This window comes from Lynx canadensis, chromosome A2 (assembly GCF_007474595.2).
Source record: "Lynx canadensis isolate LIC74 chromosome A2, mLynCan4.pri.v2, whole genome shotgun sequence".
Lineage (NCBI taxonomy): Eukaryota > Metazoa > Chordata > Mammalia > Carnivora > Felidae > Lynx > Lynx canadensis.
In genome coordinates this window covers 153,706,827-153,726,547 of record NC_044304.2, presented here as the reverse complement: position 1 = coordinate 153,726,547, position 19,721 = coordinate 153,706,827, and the positions used below count along the sequence as shown (strand labels likewise).

At 39.8% G+C, this 19,721-nt stretch overlaps 1 protein-coding gene across 1 annotated transcript in view; it reads right to left on the bottom strand.

Annotated features, from left to right (window-relative positions):
• Positions 1–1,180: 1,180 nt before the first annotated feature.
• TTC26 (tetratricopeptide repeat domain 26) overlaps positions 1,181–19,721 on the bottom strand; it is a 49,472-nt gene continuing 30,931 nt past the window's right edge. Inside the window, exons 11-18 of the mRNA XM_030308535.1 lie at positions 18,676–18,729; positions 17,716–17,779; positions 15,916–16,004; positions 15,618–15,701; positions 13,071–13,140; positions 10,811–10,917; positions 6,104–6,237; positions 1,181–3,480 (exon numbers count right to left, since the gene is read on the bottom strand). Of these exons, the coding sequence (XP_030164395.1) occupies positions 3,369–3,480; positions 6,104–6,237; positions 10,811–10,917; positions 13,071–13,140; positions 15,618–15,701; positions 15,916–16,004; positions 17,716–17,779; positions 18,676–18,729 (714 nt within the window). The 3' untranslated portion in view covers positions 1,181–3,368. The remainder of the gene's footprint in view (positions 3,481–6,103; positions 6,238–10,810; positions 10,918–13,070; positions 13,141–15,617; positions 15,702–15,915; positions 16,005–17,715; positions 17,780–18,675; positions 18,730–19,721) is intronic.

Sequence of the window (19,721 nt, the reverse complement as noted above, 5' to 3'; positions counted from 1 at the left end):
TCTCCCTCTCTCTCTGCCCCTCCCCCGTTCATGCTCTGTCTCTCTCTGTCCCAAAAATAAATAAATGTTGAAAAAAAAAAATTTAAAGGGTGTCTGATGCAACAAAAAGCACAAATTTGACCGTGTAGCACACACTCCATACGCACCCAGAGGCTGCTTGTGTTCATCTAGTGTTTCGTTGTCCTGCCCCATGTTCTTCACGTGTCCAGAGTGAAGGTAGGTGACAGGCACGGATTCTCTGACAGCGTCTCTAAACAGGCAGAGTACCGTTTTGAACATTACCATCAAAAACCTACCGACCTCAGAAGTATTTTATAGGATGAAGGAGAGACACGACTATTTATCCGAGTCAAATGGGGAGAGTCCTAGGTATAGGAACTAATAAACCGCGAATTCAGTTTTATCACTAGGAAGCAGGCGTAACTACTGAGAGAGAGCACTGCCCACTCGCTCTCGACTTTCTGAGTGTGCCAGGCCTTAAGGGAGAGCCGTCCCCCGGCTTCCACGTCCTGGGACGTACGCTGCACGTCTGCACACACGGGAAGCCTGAGCACCGTGCTGGCTGCTGGGTTTCAGGACCCATCCCCACTGCTTCTCCCAAGTGAGGCAGGAGGTGTCCATGTGCAAGGGATACAAGCGTTCCCATTGCCTCATTTCCTCTCATACTTTGCTCCTACTGACACCAAAAATCACACGCTATTGTGTTCGGTGCTGCATACTTCTGTTAGCCTGGGTTCCGTAAGGGTCAGGACTCCACACTGTTTATCCTTGCATCCCCAGCCCCGAGTATATGCTCGGCACACAATAAAACAATAATTAGATGGGAACCAGAATTCTATGAGGTCAGTTCTCACAGGTCCTTTGCTCTACCAGCTACGATATGTTTAATTCTCAGTAAACAAGTACTTGAGAGCTTTCTGAGTGTGAAGTGTCGTCCTGTGCACTGGCTGTAACACTTCTGCCATGAGCTGTGATTCAGCAGAGCCAAACCTAAAATGACTAAGCACGAGCCACAGCCTTGGTGGACAGGGATTCTTAAAAATATGTACCTTCCTTTCTCGTAAAGAGTTAACTGTGACGCCCCAAACTTTGTTTTTCCCTCCGCTCTGGGGTCAGGAAAGGAGGGAAGGCACAGGACATACCCAGGACCTGCATTTGCTACACTCAACAGACCACCATAGTAAGACCAAATAACAAACTTTAATTTGAATATATTACAGTAGAATATCATCATTCTTTTGAAGTACAAAAATAGTTAAAAACTTTTTCCATTTGCAAGTAATATTTGCTACCGACTATAAATAGTGCATCGACGCTCTGAACTGTACACATGACACCACATTCCTAAGCCTGTACCTTCTTCTCTCCTGTATCATCAATCACATGTAAGAAAAGCAGCCACGCAATAGGACTCTGCAATCTTGAGACCCCGCCAAGACATTCCAGAAGGATCCTTAATAACAATTGGATGATATCTCTCTAAAACTGGCCTTTATGCTTTTTTGGCTCAATTCTATAGATTAAAAACTTTTTTAAAAAACTAGTTTAAAATTCCAGGAATTGCTATTTTTGGAGTATCAGCTTTCCCCCCAAAACAGGAAAATGACAGGGACAAGCTAGAGCGTTAAATTCAACAAAAGCTCATTTAGAAGTAAATCACCACCAGTGGAAAAGCTTACCGAGTACAGGAGATCTGATGATAATGGAAATTAACCGGAAGACAAATTCCATTGCCAAAAGCCATTGAGGAGTTCCATCTTTTCCCACTATTATGTTTCCTCATATTTCAAGTGAGCTTAAGTAAGAATCACAAGGTAATTCTAAGAATCATATTGGGTTCTGCCCAGATCTGATCCACCTTAGATGCTGAGAACCAACTACTGAAAAAGGACGAACGACAACATGAGAACACAGAAGCTTTGGCATATGAAAAACGATAAAATTTTGTTTTCTAAAATGCAGGTATTCGGGCCACTTTAGTTTGACTTGTGCTCCGCACTGATTAGACCTGGGTCTAAGATCAAAGACAGGAACTGAAAGAACCCCTTGCAAGTGTCCAGATGGCAAAGGCTACCTGCAGTCGCTGGTCTTCTCCTGCCACGTTCCTGGCTCCATTTTCCAGGACTCCCTCAGCCACCGCCGTGCTGGGGGTGCGGGGGACAACGGGCGCAGTGCCTATGGGACTTCTCTAAGCTGTCTGCAGTGCTTCAAGGAGTTAGGACGCTCTTTCAGTTCTCATGCGGGGAGGGTGGCTCTGCACTTTCTACACCTGTAACGCTGGGTACCTTAAGCTAACAGAAACAAAATACATGGCGTGGAAACAAAGGTAATCTGCTATATCAAAACATGTATGTCTATTTTCTGAAAATCAGTTGTGAGTCTAAAAGTGCTCAGTGATAGGTTTACGTAGCAAGAGCTCAGAAACCTGGGGCTGGAATAGGATTTAGGACAGAGTCCAGCTATTAGGAAGTCCCTCAAAGGGCTCTGCACAACCCATGTTTATTATCATCATATTAATAAATGGCCCCACTGCATACATATAGCCTTTGTAGCCCTACATTCAAAACTGATGTCTATTCAGCAAAACATATGAAAAAGATCCTTAACCTGTTTTGTTCCCTAAAATATAATGGAGCAGTGACTAATGAGATTTGCATACTATTTCCTGAATACCTTTAAATGTACCATACAGATTTTTTTCATAGTATGCACCTTTTAAACAGCTGTAATACTCCTGTTTCTTTGATGATAAATAACATGTTATTTATCATCAAAACTACTGAAAGAGTAATCCCCGAAGTCCATTATCTATTAATGACTGGACAGTTTGATAAAGGATCTTACGGCCACTCTTAGAATCATGTTGCTATTTCTAACCTCTGCTCTCCTAAGACTCAGAAATGCATTACAAAATTCTTTATGGAATGCCCCAGTGACATGGGATGATGTACAGATGACTAAAATGAAGAGGACAGAATGACGGTGGCTCTTGGGTATTAAAGGCATTTGTTATTGGAGCGATGGGAAAATGCCATGGAGTGCTAACATTAAAAAAAAATTATGCCATTCTCCTTTAAGTCAGTTATTACATAAGAGTTCTCTGAGTATTTTTGGAAGAAAGGCACCAGACAAATCCAAAGTCTTATTGCTAGTCGGATCACACACGGGCCGGAGCACGGACTATGGTGCTTAGTTCAGCCAGGAGGCTAGGTCTAAGCGAGTCAAGTCACTGATCTTGAGGCTCAAAGAGCAAGGAAGGAAATGTCAAAAAATAGAGCCCTGCATCTTACATTAAACTTGAGGAATTCTCCTCAGTTTCCAATTTTACAGCAAAGCGGTGACCAGTTCCCCAGGACTCTGGAGCTATTTTAGATAGGCACTCTGTTTTCTTTGGCCCATTTCTTCATGATCCGGATGATGTACTCCACTTGGGTGTTCCCTGTGCTTCTCAGTAAATGGAGCACTTCTCGAAGGGTCTCTCTGGGGGAAAGATTTGAAGGGACAAAGAGTTTCAATAAGCATGTAAATTAACAGATCTAATCAACTCATACTTGTTCTTCGCTCCTTCCAGTAAGGCATTTTTGGTAACAGACTATTTCACTGTGTATTCACAAACCAGTTATGGACTTCCAAGCCTTCTATTTTTTTTTTTTAATGTCTATTTATTCATTTTGGGGGGAGAGAGAATGAGAGAGAGAGAGAGAGAGAGAATGTGTGTGAGCAGGGGAGGGGCAGAGAGAAAGGAGAGAGAGAATCCCAAGAAGGCTCTGCACTGTCAGCACAGAAGCCCAACATGGGGCTCGATCCCACAAACCATGAGATCACGACCTGAGCCAAAATCAAGAGCTAGACGCTTACCTGACTGAGCCACCCAGGCGACCCCAAGCCTTCTATTTTTATGGTAGAATACTAAAATGGAAATTCTGTGAAATCCTTCTCACCAACCCAAGTTTTCCTGTTTACTTATACTATCCATACACAGGCTATTAATCTTTCTGGCCTAACATGATGTAAGTATTCCTATTTCTATGCCTATTCTGCATGACCAAGTAGAAAGAGGGTTGGGTTCAAAGAATTAGGTTCAAATTCTAGCTCCATACTAACAAGTTGCTTCTCTGAGTCCAAGACCTCTCTCTCTCTCTTTTTTAAGACTTTATTTTATTTATTTTAATTCAAGTTAGTTAAAATACAGTGTAGTCTTGGCTTCAGGAGTAGAACTCAGTGATTCATCTCTTACACATGACACCAGTGCTCATCCCAAAGATTTTATTTTTCATGTTTGTTTATTTAATTTTGTTAATGTTTTATTCTTGAGAGAGAGACAGAGAGCGCAAGCAGGGGAAGAGCAGAGAGAGAGGGAGACACAGAATCCGAAGCAGGCTCCAGGCTCTGAGCTGTCAGCACAGAGCCCGACGCAGGGCTCGAATTCACAGACTGAGAGATCATGACCTGAGCTGAAGTAAGCCACTTAACCCACTGAGCCACCCAGGCGCCCCAATGTTTATTTATTTTTGAGAGAGACAGCGAGAGAGCATGAACAGGGGAGGGGCAGAGAGAGAGGGAGACAGAGGATCTGAAACAGGTTCTGTGCTGACAGCTGACAGCAATGCAGGGCTCAAACTCATGAGACAGGAGATCGTGACGTGAGCTGAAGTTAGAAGCTTAACTGACTGAGCCACCCAGGTGCCCCCAAGTTCTCTTTTGTTTGAGGTGGTAATCGCCTTAAACTGGGTGTCACCACCATATTTGTAAAATTTTATAAAGCCAGAGTAATGGATGATTTCTTCAAGAAAATTAATATATTAGGGTCGCCTTAGTGGCTCAGTCGGTTAAGTGTCCAACTCTTGCTTTTGACTCAGGTCATCATCTCGCAGTTCATGGGATTGAGCCCCATGTCAGGCTCTGCACTGACAGCACAGAGCCAGCTTGGGATCCTCTCTTTCCCTCTCTCTCTGCCCCTCCCCCTCGTGCTCTCTTCCTCTCTCTCAAAATAAATAAATAAACTTTAACAAAAATTTTTAAAGAAAATTAACATATTAATAAATATGGAAGAGAAGAAAATTCAGGGCCAAGATTTGGCAAATACCCAGTGTTTCTGTTTCAAGTAATTTAATTTTATTTAAAATTAAAACTCATGTTTTATGTAATGCATACTAAAAGTTCCCTGTTACCTTATCAAATGTATAGGTGACTCTGCCCATGGATCCTCTTCCCTAAGGTTTCACTCATATTTTCTATTTCTGTTTTTTATTTCAGGCATCTTCTTTCACCTAATCAAATTCTTTTTTCTTTTTAAGTTCATTTATTTATTTTGAGACAGAAAAGGAGGGAGGGGCAGAGAGAGGAAGAGCCAGAATCTCAATCACATGGGCTTTGAACTCATGAACCGTGATATCATGACCTGAGCTGAGATCAAGAGTCCCATGCTTAATTGACTGAGCCACCCAGGCACCCCATCCTAATAAATTTCTTTAAACCAGTATTTAGGAATGGAATGAGATACAAGGAAGGAAGTAATTTTTGATACATTATTTACTTATAAAATAACCACATCTATTTATACACCAGTAACAAATACATTCCACAAAGTTATTTTTAGAAAATTGAATTTAGTTTTAAGTATTTTAATTTTTGTTATAAATGGAGCTGTATGTTACTTAATTTTATGTAATCTACTGTCTCAGTTATTTCCTGAAATATAGGGAGACAAAAAAAAAATTATCAACCGTACCCACTCCATTCCTAAATCTTTGAAGCCCAAAGTAAGTGCACAAGAAAAAGCTAATAGGCAAAGAAAAGAGTAGAAGAGATAGAAAGAGACTTTTTTAATGAAAATGACAATTCATTTGGAGCCAAATATATATCTTACTCTTACATTTGAAAGCTATAGTATACTCAGTGTCCCCAATAAAAATGATTTGGAACATAAAAAATTTCTGGAGAGAAAACATCAGATAGACATACAAAACATCTTAATCTTCTATTCATCATTATAAAACATCACTGTCGTTTTGGGTTTTCAGAAGATGTAATACAAGAAAATAATTCTTTTCCCTTACAAACACCAAAAGAATAGAGGTAGTGTCTCTTTTGGATTACTTACTTGGGTTCTCGTCCAGCTAAAATCATCTGGAAAATGCCCACACAGGCTCCCCTCTTGCCTTCCCAATATTCAGGGTTAGGATCCAGCCTCTCTAAGACATCAAAAGCTTTGGCTGAATAGTAGAACTGGCCCATCTGATTAAAAGAAAGTATTGTGATAATACTTGTAATCTAAAGATTGCACTGAATGAAACGAAATGTAAAGACAGCGTGAAACAGAACTATATAAAAAATGGTTAGTGATGACATTTTCAGCTAGCAAATTAGATAAATTTCAATTCCTTACTAAAACTGAAGAAGGAAAATCACAATTTGAGTACGTGGTTCAATTTATACCAGTTTTCAACAACAGAACATTTTTCCTACATATAGTCAAGTTATGCTGTAATCAACACATCTGTCATTTCTTCTAATTATACTGTACTCTTTTTTTCAAGCTTACTTATTTATTTTGAGAGACACAGAGAGAGCAAAAGTGGGGGAGGGGCAGAGAGAGAGGGAGAGAGAGAGAATCCCAAGCAGGCTCCGCGCTGTCAGGTTTCCTCAACACATTCCGTAGGTGACTACTATCATTCATTTTACATTAATTTGATCATGTTCAACCCAAGAGAACATGACTTTTCCTGACCTTGTTCCTAAATTCTTAAAATGCCGAGATGGATACTGACTACTACTCTAAACATCAAATCTTCTAAACACTTAATTCATTTTGACAGAACTCTTTCCCAAATATACTACACATTTCCTCTGCCATGTAGAGCATGCCAAATACTATTAAACTGTGCTTAGGTGAGTTTTCTTGACTGGCAGCCAAAAACATATAGCATTGCCATTTTGTTGAAGTCTTCAACTTGCTGGGCAATCCTCCTTGCTCAGTGTGGTTTAGTTACCTCCCCACTCCCATAAAGTGCTATTCTAAACCTTTGCTAATTTCCTTAAGATCTCTACTGCAGTCTTAGCATTTGTCTATCCTTCAGGGAAAACACAACCTTCCTCCCTTCAGCTCACATTATGCTCGTACTCGCATTCATCCTTCCCTTGTTTCTGTACATTTCACAGAAAGAAGTGATCTCATTCCTTTTCAAGGTTAGTCCTTCTTCCTATGTGCTCTTCAAAAAATTATTTTTGGTGAAATAACACAGATATAGAATGGTGCCTGAAACATTAATGTACAATTTAATGCATAAAACATGAACACAAGAGTAATCCCTGTTCAGGTCAAGAAACAAGACATTGACAGCCATTTAGCTCTGTGTCACTGCCGGACCACAGCCCTCTCCTTCCCTCCAGAAGCAACTGCTATGCCAACTTTTATGGTCATCAGTTCTTTGACTTTTTTTTATACTTATGTATATACCTTTAGACAATATAATGAAACTTTTGTCTTTCAAGACTTTATCTTTATGAATACCATAAATATTCTTCTGTGTCTTGCCTATGTAAAGATGCATCTATATGGCTGGATATAGCTCTAGTCGGTTCATCTTTAAAAATTACTTATTTTGAAATAATTCTAGATTTATAGGATGTTTTGGAGATAGTACAAAGAGGTCCCATATACCTTTTTCTTTTCTTTTCTTAAAGATTTTAAGTAATCTCTACACCCAACATAGGAATCAAACTCACACTCCCAAGATCAAAGAGACATGCTCTAGCAATTGAGCCAGCCAGGTACTCTAAAACTTCGGGGTTTTTTTTTTTTTTTTTTTTTTCGGTCCCAGGTACCTTTCACCCAAATTCCCCAGTTACAGCTTAATATAGTGCAGTATCACAGTATCTAAAACCAGGAAATTGACATTGCTACAATGTGGGTGTATAGTTCTGTCATTTCATCAAATCTGTAGATTCACGTAACTATCAAGATACAGAACGATTCCATCATCACAAATCTGTCCTACCCTTTTACAGACATACACACTCTTTTCCCTGTTGATCATCCTTAACTCCCAGCAATCACTAATTTGTTCTACATCTCTATACTTTTCATTTCATGCATGTTATGTATATGAAATCAAGCAGTATGGGCCTCTTTTGAGATTGGCTTTTTTCACTCAGCATAATGTCGTTCTTATTCCTTATTAATCCAAGTTATTTTGGCACAGTACAGGGAATATAGTCAATGGTTCATAATAGCATTGTATGGTGATAGATAGTAGCTACACTTGTGAGCACAGTATAACATGTAGAGTTGTTGAATCACTGTGTTGTACACCTGAAACTAATGTAACATTATGTGTCAACTATACTTCAATTAAAAAAAAAATCCAAGTTACTATGTATATCACTAGTTGGTTCCTATTACATAACCTTGAAAAAGCAGGAGGCACCTCCACCCAAAGTTTGGTTTGGATGTTGAGAGTGATGATGCCATACACACACCAAGAGAGCATGGAAAGATTTCTTACTTAAATAATTGAGATCTCTGGGAGGAGTAGGGCAGGCCTCTTAAGAGAGAGCAAGAGAGCAAATCTCTTAAGAGATTTTTATTGTGGTTGGGGCTGGGATGAGGGTTCCTGAACACCAGCAGGGGCTCATGTGGTCTGAATCACCTGGTGGCACCAGAGAAGGAAGTACCTAGCATTTCTTATCATTTTGTCCAGATGTGGGGCACAAGGGGAAGAAGGAAGGGTGAAGCTTAAAAGGTGTCAGCAGTCAAACATCAAGAAAGGCAGTCAGGACTGTCATCACCATTCCTGTTTATTAATAAGCAGTAGTCCATGCCAAACCGGTTTGTTTAACCATTCACTACTGAAGGACATTTGGATTATTTCCAGTTTTTGGTTATTACAAATCAAGCTGCTATTGACATTGGGAATAGGTATTTGTATGGATACAGGTTTCATTTCTGAGATAAATGCCCAGGAGTGTGATTGCTGAGTCATATGGTAAGCATGTGTTTGTTAAACAAATTGCTTAATTCACGGTATATATTTTTTCTGTCCTTTTACTTTCAACCTACCTATATCACTATATTTGAAATGAGTTTCTTGTAAAAAGTACATAGTTGGGTCATGGTTTCTTATCCACTCTGTCAACATCTCTCTTTTAATTGGTATATTTAGACCGTTTACATTTAATGTGATTGACATGTTAGAAGACTTAATTCTGCCATTTTTTCCCCTATTTGCCCTTTCTATTTTTCCTGGACAAGGACATCTCATACATGTCTCTGTAGTTTGCAGCTGGAGAAAGACATGATTGTGCAATTAGCACAGAGGGAGGACAAAAAAGCCTGGGCTTAACCTCTCCAGTCTCCTCCTATACGTATCTTTTTCTTGCTTTTTCTATATTGTAGTAAATCTTAGCCATGAGTGTAACTTTGAATCCTCTGAACCCTTCCAGTGGGTTCGTGCCCCGTGTCAGGCTCTTGGCTGATGGCTCAGAGCCTGCTTCTGATTCTGTGTCTCCCTCTCTCTCTGCCCCTCCCCCGTTCATGCTCTGTCTCAAAAATAAATAAACGTTAAAAAATAAAAAATAAAAAACAAACAAACAAACAAAAACAACCTCTCCCTCCACCTGCAAAAATACTCCCCGCCCCACGTCCTTAACCATGGTTTTCCTTTTAAGTTAGCGTCATGTTTCCCCCCTTATCCTCAGCATCCATTTCTTTGTGGTCTACGCTCACTGTGTCGGCTTTCTAATCTCATTCTCTTCTCTACCCACTATTGTTTTCTCAAGTGTCATGCAGTTCCAACAGGTTGCAGATTTGTCATGCTCCTCCCTAGGCTTTTGATAAAACTGAAACAAGAAAAAGGGGAATGAAAAGCCCTCCCCCCCACTTCCTGGTTCTTTTCTTTCCTTTATATCCATCAGCATCCTCTGTCTCTTACACTGATTCTTCTATTTCTGTGCCTTAAACACTGGTGTCCGTGTGGTTCCTCACCCCATTGGCTGGTTAACCTCACTGTCGCCCACACTCTCCTGCTACTGCTGCTGCTGCCACCACCACCACCACCACCAACTACTGTTAACTTCTACAACTGTATCTCTAATCCCGACCTCTTACAGGAACACCTGAGCTCCAGGCTCACCATAATAATTTCCCACAGGTAATATCTCTAGCTGGAGCCCCAAACACACTTCAGATTTAATACATCTACAACTGAACTAAATTCCCGTCTGAATGTTTTCTTTCCCTCTGGTTCCCCTAACTCGCTTAATGTCATTGCCATCTACTAAGTCATGTTAAACATTTTCAAGTTTCCTATGTTTTACAACCTTTTTCATTGGTAGTGACTCACTTTATTTTTGTAATGATTCACTTTGAAATGAGCTGTTATTAATTTAACACTAGTCTAGTGTTACCTAAATATTCCCCAATAGGAACTTCCAGAATGTGAGGTTAATTTGTTAAAAAACTTCTAATCTATAGGATAGGGCCCCAAAGTCCTCCCTGCTTCTCCCTGCCTTTTCAGCTCCCCACCCACCCACCCACAAGGCCTCCCTCCCGACACACACACACATAGCTAGTCTTTTATGAAATCTGATTGCTTCTTATTCTCTTTTCTGGTTCCTTTGTCTCTACTATTGAACTCACAACCCCGAGATCAAGAGTTGCATGCTCCTCTGACTGAGCCAGCCAGGAGCCCCAGGGATGACATTTCTGACATGGCCATTTAATCTCTAGGACACCCTTCCCTAATATTTGGCCAGTGTAGCACTGTGTGACTGACCTTCAGTTTTCCCTTTAGGTGTCACTTGGACTCACCTTGTAACAGTCATTAGCAATGAGCTGTAAGAGGCTAAAGGACTCGCCAGAAGTTTCCATCTTGAGATACAGTTCCCAGGCTAGTCTTGGTTTCTTATTCATTATATCTACAAAAAAAAAAAAAAAAAAAGTTGGGGCATTTATTTATTTGTTAGAGAGAGAAAGAGAGAGAGAAAGAGCATGCAAGCAGGGGAGAAAGAGAGAAAGAGAGAAAAAAAATCCTAAGCAGACTCCATGCTCAACACAGATCCTGACATGGGGCTGATCCCATGACCCTGAGATCATGACCTGAGCCCAAATCAAGAGTTGGACACTCAACTGGCTGAGCCACCCAGGCACCCCAGAGTTTTGCCTTTTAAATGTGCAGGAAATACAATTCTGCATCTTGCTATTCTTTGGATTTGTTTCTATGTTCCAAACAGACAAAGGAATGGTAAACAGCCCTTATGTAGAAAGCTTGCAAGGTCATCATTAAGCTGGTTCTCCATCAGAAGTCTACCATACGTAAGATATTTAAGTTAGGATTCACAGAATTATGTCTTTTTAGATTGGGTTGATTTCCAGTAGTTCCCACTTTGCTCATCTGCTTAAAAGTCACATATCAGGGGCGCCTGGGTGGCGCAGTCGGTTAAGCGTCCGACTTCAGCCAGGTCACGATCTCACGGTCCGTGAGTTCGAGCCCCGCGTCGGGCTCTGGGCTGATGGCTCAGAGCCTGGAGCCTGTTTCCGATTCTGTGTCTCCCTCTCTCTCTGCCCCTCCCCCGTTCATGCTCTGTCTCTCTCTGTCCCAAAAATAAATAAACGTGGAAAAAAAAAATTAAAAAAAAAAAAAAGTCACATATCATTCATTAAATCCTTCTCATACAGTTTCAGCCTCACTGAGAACATGTGATTGCTGAAATCTTTCTGTGACTTCAAAAACTCTGTGAACATTTTAAATCTGAGTGAAAAAAAAGGAGCAAGGAAACATAATGAATAGGGGATGACAGACAGACAAAGGTTGTAGGCTACAGAGTATTTTTTTTTTTAATTTTTTTTTTTTTAATTTTTTTTTTCAACGTTTATTTATTTTTGGGACAGAGAGAGACAGAGCATGAACGGGGGAGGGGCAGAGAGAGAGGGAGACACAGAATCGGAAACAGGCTCCAGGCTCTGAGCCATCAGCCCAGAGCCCGACGCGGGGCTCGAACTCCCGGACCGCGAGATCGTGACCTGGCTGAAGTCGGACGCTTAACCGACTGCGCCACCCAGGCGCCCCTACAGAGTATTTTAAAAAATTATGGTTTGTGGGATTGAGCCCATGCTGTAGGCACGGAGCCCGTTTTAGATTCTTTCTCCCTTTCTCTCTGCCCCTCCCCAGCTCATGCACGTGTACACTCTCTCAAAATAAATAAACTTTAAAAACAGATTAAAAAAATATGTTTCTGACACATTACCACTTTTCAGGCCTTCATCATAATGAAAAGGTAAAATTAGCCTATTTAACACAGAATACTGTAAACTGAGATTCTGGAAACTTGAACAGGGCTGAAGGAAGAACTTGACACCTTTCAGGACTATTCATGCGAGGTCAATGTTGTATGGTAGAACCAACTACAGGGTAAATGTACGTAATACGTGTACATGGCCACCCTAACTGAGTAGCATTAATGATGCTTAGTTTCAGTATTTACTCATTCTACAAAACAAAATTAGAAATGTTCACTGTAGGGGTGCCTGGGTGGCTGAGTCGGTTGAGCATCCGACTCTTGATTTCAGCTCAGGTCATGATCCTGGGGTTGTGGGATCGAGCTCCATGTCAGGCTCTATGCTGGGCATGAAGCCAGCTTGGGATTCTCTCTCTCTCTCTCTCTCTCTCTCTCTCTATTTGCCCCTCTCCCCGGCTCTCTCTTTAAAATAAAAAAATAAAACAAGGGGCACCTGGGTGGCTCAGTCAGTTGAGCGTCCAACTCTTGATTTTGGCTCAGGTCATGATCTCATGGTCATGATCTCACGATCAAGTCCTGCATCAGCCTCTGCACTGACAGCCTGGAGCCTGCCTGGGATTCTCAGTCTCCCCTCTCTCTTTGTCCCTCCCCTGCTTGTGCTCTTTTTTTCTCTCTCTCTCAAAATAAATAAATAAAATGAAAAAAAAAAAGAAACTTAAAAATAAATAAATAAATAAATAAATAAATAAATGTTCACTATAATTTCTATCCAGAAGATTATGCAACAGACAAGAAAAAGAGGATTCCTCTGTAACATTTAAAAGATGACTCACAGCACCGAGCTAACCAACTGAGGTAAATGTAGTCATTTTTCATCTTCTCACTTTGGATTAAAAGGAAAACCTGTAAGAAGAGGAAAGAAAAGGAATAAACATGAAGATATTTTCGCAATAAAAGTACCTATATGGGCTTGCCTTAGGTTAACACTTAGTTGTAGCCTTACAGATGATCAAATGCTATCCAGACTGCTAAGTAAAGGACAAAACAGGGTGATGTTGACATACTTCTCTCAGTTATTGATCTCACAAGCTGGCAAAAGGCTGGTAAGGATATATAAGATTTGAACAGAATAATTAACAACTGCATAATACACATTTGTTTAAGAACACCTGACTGTATTACTGGGTAGTAAAACAAGTCTCAACAAATTGTGAAGGGCTGGTGTCTTACAGACCACATTGGATAGCCACAATACAATTAAGTTAGAAATCAAAATAAAAAGCTTGGGAAAGATAATACACGTATTTGAAAATCATGAAACACATTTTTTTTTCATTTTTTAAAAATTTACATCCAAATTAGTTAGGATATAGTGCAACAATGATTTCAGGAGTAGATTCCTTAATGCCCTTTACCCATTTAGCCCATCCCCCCTCCTACAACCCCTCCGGTAACCCTCAGTTTGTTCTCCATATTTATGAGTCTCTTCTGTTTTGTCCCCCTCCCTGTTTTTATATTATTTTTGTTTCCCTTCCCTTATGTTCATCTGTTTTGTCTCTTAAAGTGCTCATACGAGTGAAGTCATATGATTTTTGTCTTTGTCTGACTAATTTCACTTAGCATAACACCCTCCAGTTCCATCCACGTAGTTGCAAATGGCAAGATTTCATTCTTTTTGATTGCCGAGTAATACTCCACTGTGTGTGTGTGTGTGTGTGTGTGTGTGTGTGTGTGTGTGTGTGTGTACACCACGTCTTCTTTATCCATTCATCCATCGATGGACATTTGGGCTCTTTCCATACTTTGGCTATGGTGGATAGTGCTGCTATAAACATGCGGGTGCATGTGTCCCTTCAAAACAGCACACCTGTATCCCTTGGATAAATACCTAGTAGTGCAATTGCTGGGTCGTAGGGTAGTTATATTTTTAATTTTTTGAGGAACCTCCATACTGTTTTCCAGAGTGGCTGCACCAGCTTGCATTCCCAATGAAACACATTTTATTTTTTTATTTATTTTTTTTTTTAATATTTTTTTTTCAACGTTTATTTTTTTTATTTTTGGGACAGAGAGAGACAGAGCATGAACGGGGGAGGGGCAGAGAGAGAGGGAGACACAGAATCGGAAACAGGCTCCAGGCTCCGAGCCATCAGCCCAGAGCCTGACGCGGGGCTCGAACTCACGGACCGCGAGATCGTGACCTGGCTGAAGTCGGACGCTTAACCGACTGCGCCACCCAGGCGCTCCTGAAACACATTTTAAATAAAATTTCACAAAGAAGGGGCGCCTGGGTGGCTCAGTCGGTTGAGCGTCTGACTTCGGCTCAGGGCATGATCTCATGGTTTGTGAGTTTGAGCCCCGCATCGGGCTCTGTGTTGACAGCTCAGAGCCTGGAGCCTGCTTCGGATCCTGTGTCTCCCTCTCTCTCTGCCCCTCCCCTACTCATGCTCTGTCTCTCTCTCTCTCTCTCTCTCTCTCTCTCTCTCAAAAATAAGTAAAGACATTAAAAAAAAATTTCACAAAGAAGACATCATAATGGAAGTTAGGAAAGAATTCGAATTTGAATAATAATAAGTGGAACAATTTGCTAAATAATAACAAAACTGAATTGAATAATTCAACTGAATTGCTTTGAATGATTCAGACAAATTAATCTACAGGGTTAGAAGTCAAAATAGTGGTTAGCCTCCAGGGAAAGAGACGGACTCAAACAAGTAGATGAAGGGATTTCTGTGGGGCTAGGGTAATACTGTTTCGTGATCTGAGTACTGATTATCTGGATATGTTCACTTTAAAAATTCATCAAGCTGTATACTTTGATTTGATTTGTACAATTTTCTCACTGTATGTTATGCTTTCATAAATGCTATCAAGAAAAGGGAAACAGTACATAGTTACAAAATCTATGTCTATTCACATTTTACTTTTTAATATAACCTAAGAACAAAAGAACTTTTCATAATCCTTTGCCCTTGAACATTGTTTCAGTGACAAAAAGATAACAATGTTTTTATTTTTATCATTTATTTTCAAGGTTTTACTTAAATTCCAGATACCTACCATATTGTGTAATAGCGATTTTGGGTGTAGAATTTAGTGATTCATCACTTCCATCCAACACCCAGTGCTTACCACGTGCCCTCCTTAATACCCATCAGGCATTTAGCCCATCCCTGCCTACCTCCCCTCCAGCAACCGTCAGTTTGTGGTCCATAGTTAAGAGTCTGTTTTATGGTTTGCTTCTCTTTTTTTTTTTTATTTCCCCTATGTTTATCCGTTTTGTTTCACTCTGGAAAACAGTATGGAGGTTCCTCAAAACGTTAAAGCAGACAGTGTTTATAAACAGAAATCATTCAAATGCATCAAAAGCAGATACCCACCTCTTCACCCTCGCTGGTATTGCCTGTTGCAGCTTTGGCTTGGGCATAATTAAAGTTAAAGATGTCATCATTGTAGAAGTAACTCTGGAAAACATCCCAAGAATAGGTCACATTGAGTATTAACATACAAAATATAAAAACATCAGTTATACCAGATAAACTCAAAGATCATTTTAAGGCATGGGCTGACACCACCAACATCACCATTGTAAAAGGGCCATCTCTATGAGTATCTTATCTCTGACACATTATATATAGTATTTTGTATACAAACTCATCTAGAAAATTCTACACTGACCTTAAATGAGTTGAGGTAAATCAAGACATCATCAAATTGCTTAAGCAGAAAGAAACAGGAAGCCATGCACTGCCTCCCGGGTATTGTATCTGAAATGGAATGGGAAAAGGAACCAGGTATATTCACGAAACTGCAAGTTCTCTTTAGCTGAGATTTGAGTCACTTTATAATTCAGAGATAGGAATGTATTCCAAGACCTCTTTCTAGACTCTGAGATTGTAGATTCTGTTCAGTGGACAAAACCCCAGCATAATGGAGGTCACACAGTACTTGAGGGTGACCAATGATCTCTCTTGGGCCTAACTCACAGACTCCAGAATGAACACACGCCCTGCAGGCTACGGTATTCCTCGTATGTTTTCCCAGGTCTTTGAATCTCTCACCCGTTCCAACACGTGCACACTCAACTAATGTGGCTCAGTCTTCACCATCACTTGTCTATAAGACAACCTAGCACTTCCAGATCAAATGGAGAAATAATTTGCTGTGGAACCAGCTGGTCCTGATCCTGAACAACTTTCTGTCTGATATCAGATTCTTGTTTGAGATAGTAGAGAATTAGTATGACCCCCACCCTTGACACTGGGACTCCTATTCATTCTTGCTCTGTTTAATTTCCCCCCCACAGCACTTATCACGGTCAGATACACCATGTGATCTACTTATTTATTGTGTGTATTGTCTGTCCCACTGGACTGTATGCTCCACAAGGATGGAGGACTTGTTGGTTTTATTTCCTGCTACATCCCCAGCACCTCAATAAAGTTTCTTATATAAATGAATGAAATGAGGAAAGGAAATATTATTCAATAAATGGTCATGGTGAAACATTTGAAAGAAAATGAATATTCAGGGGTGATAAAAATATTTAACAACTAGTTCACTATGAACACTGTCCACCAGAAAAGATGCTGGCCTTAGACAACTGGTGCAAACAGCCGTACCAGCCCCCACTGGCCAACTCACAGCCCTTTTGATAGCCCTTTCCTCAAATCTTACACTCAATCTTGACCAATGAAATCAATACTTAAATTAAGAAAATAAAGCAACAAAACTACTAGTGGGAAATATAAGTGAATATTATCTAACTGTGGGGGTACGGAAGCATTTTCTAACCTACATACCCATGTATAATATCATCATAAAAAGGTAAACTTAATTGAATAAGATTTAAATATTTTTATATGTGAAAAAATACCACAGGCAAAATTGAAAGGCAAATGACCCGCCAGAAAAAATACCTATGACATGATAAAAGTTGAATACTTAGAAAGCCCTTGAAAAATCAAGAGAAGTTAACATTTCAAATCAAAACCAGAATCAGGGTGCCTGCGTGGCTCGTTGGTTAAGTGTCCAACTCTTGACTTCAGCTCGGGTAATGATCTGTTTGTGGGTTTGAACCCTGCATCAGGCTCTGTGCTAACAGCATGGAGCCTGCTTGGGATTCTCTCTCCCTCTATCTCTGCCCCTCCCCTGCTCACACTCTCCCTCTCTGAGTCAAAATAAATGAAAAATAAACATTAAAAAGAAACAGAATCGAATTTTAAGAACTCTTATGAACTAAAGATTACATTTATTCTCCTCTATTTATATATTCTCTCATCCCACTTTAGTTGAGATGTTGAGAAGAGCTAACCCAATACTCCCTCCTGTGTCTCTCCCACAGGACTTCCTACTTTATACTTTTCTTTCAAGCCTGACAGACGTATCTCCGGACAGAGACTCAAACTTCACCAGTCAATATATGAACCAACTCCAACAATTACAAATCATGTGAATGAGTACAGATTTCAGACATACCACACTCACTCGCTGACCCTCCCACCAGCTGGAAGAACTGCTGGGCGATTTTCATATGGTCCCTCTGAAAAACAAAGCAGAGCTGAGAGAGCTGATATAAGCTGAAAATATTTCATTTGTATTATATGTTATGCTTTTAAAATATTTGCCAGGATTTAATATATACCCTTCTTTTAAATCCTCTCCCAAACAAACTAATTCTTATTAGCATAAGCAACTAGAGAATCATAACCTGAAACTGAATTGAAACCAACCCAGGGTCAGATGAAAAAGAGAAAAAAGTCTAATTCCCAAATTGTATCCTAAAAGTACCTTCATTAAATGAACTCATTCATTTAGTCATTCATTCACACAATGAACAGATATTTATTGCTCCTTTATCATATATCAGACCTTGTGGTAGGAGCCATAGTTATAACAAGGAGTATTAAATACACTCATTCATTGATTCAGTGACTATTGTAGAGGGAGTCAGAGATAAAAAGATTTATTTATATCTATTTTGTTCCAAAAAGAATGTAATGTGCCATATTCGTATGAATAAGTACTTAATTTTGGGCAGTGCTTATAAAAAGTCTTTGCCAAAGAAACAATTATCCCCATTTTACAAATGCCAAGATTACAGCTCAGAGGTGTGCAAGGTTAATGCAACTCACTGAAAGTAAGAATGAAGATGTGCGATGATTTGCAGTTGTTATTAGGTATAAACACACTGCTTAAAAATGGGGCTTTTAAAAGATGAAGCAACAATTCTTAGGGTGAAAGATTTCTTTTTTTGGTCTTTAAATAACATAGAATTCTTTTTACAATGGAATCTAGGTTGGGGGATATGGAGGAACGAAAGGAACTGCAAATGAGCCTAATCGTAAGCTTATTGCTGGCTGAACTTGAACGTTCACTTTGATCTTTTCCACAACAGTGTAACTGCAGGCTGTACATTACCAGTGATTTCATACTTACCGAACCCATTTCCTGGCCAAGAGCTGCATTGACCACTCCTTTGAGGATATACTCCTGGCAACATGGAATAACACTAATTACTGTTAAGAGAATGTGTAGCTATGAGATGTCTTCCAAATTAATTTCAACTTAATACTCTCAATATATTATCAAAAGTTACCCAGAATCACTTTTCTCTTTTCCATCCTTGGCTTGAATGAAAGAATTAGGAGACTTTCATTTGGTTTTCAGGAAAGTGTCCATATAATAGAATTCACCATATTTGTAAATTCTCAATCTTAAGCAGAAAAACTCAGTAGAAACTTTAAGTTTTATTTGAACTCAATGGAAAAAATTAACAATAAAATATTTATGTAATAATTTTTATCACCTTATTAGCCCTTGCCATTGTTCAAAACAACAACATACACATTATTTTCTCTTTCCAATAATAAAATAACTTTGCTTTCATAATAATCTTTTTCCTCAAAAAACAAAAAAGTATCCTGTAATTTCCATTTGTAAGGTATTCTCTCTTTTGGAGCCCTGAGACCTCACCTTCATCCCTTTCAGACATGGCTCTTTTCTTTAATAGACACCTTTTTTAGCAGCTTTATCAATTTTTTATGTAGGTACTATTTTTAAGAGGGCTCATAAAAAGAACACAAAAGATGCCAAAGCTTTTATTTTTTTATTTGAGAGAGAGAGAGAGAGCAAGCGAGCATGAGTGGGGTGGAGGGGCAAAGAGAGAGAGAGAATCCTAAGCAGGCTCCACACTCAGCATGGAGCCCAATGTGGGACTCAATACGATGACCTTGGGATCATAACCTGAGTTGAAATAAAGAGTTGGAAGCTCAACCAGCTAAGCCACCCAGGCATCCCAATGCTGAAGCTCTTAATACACTTGAGAACTATACCTGCTTGGATTTCATAGGGTCTAGAAACATTTTCAGTCTTTCATTCAATAAGTACAATGTCTACAACATACTTGTGTACATAGTGTTGGAAATCCAAAGAGACAACGGTCCCTGACTGCAAAGAGCTAACAATCTAGTAGGGGAAAGACA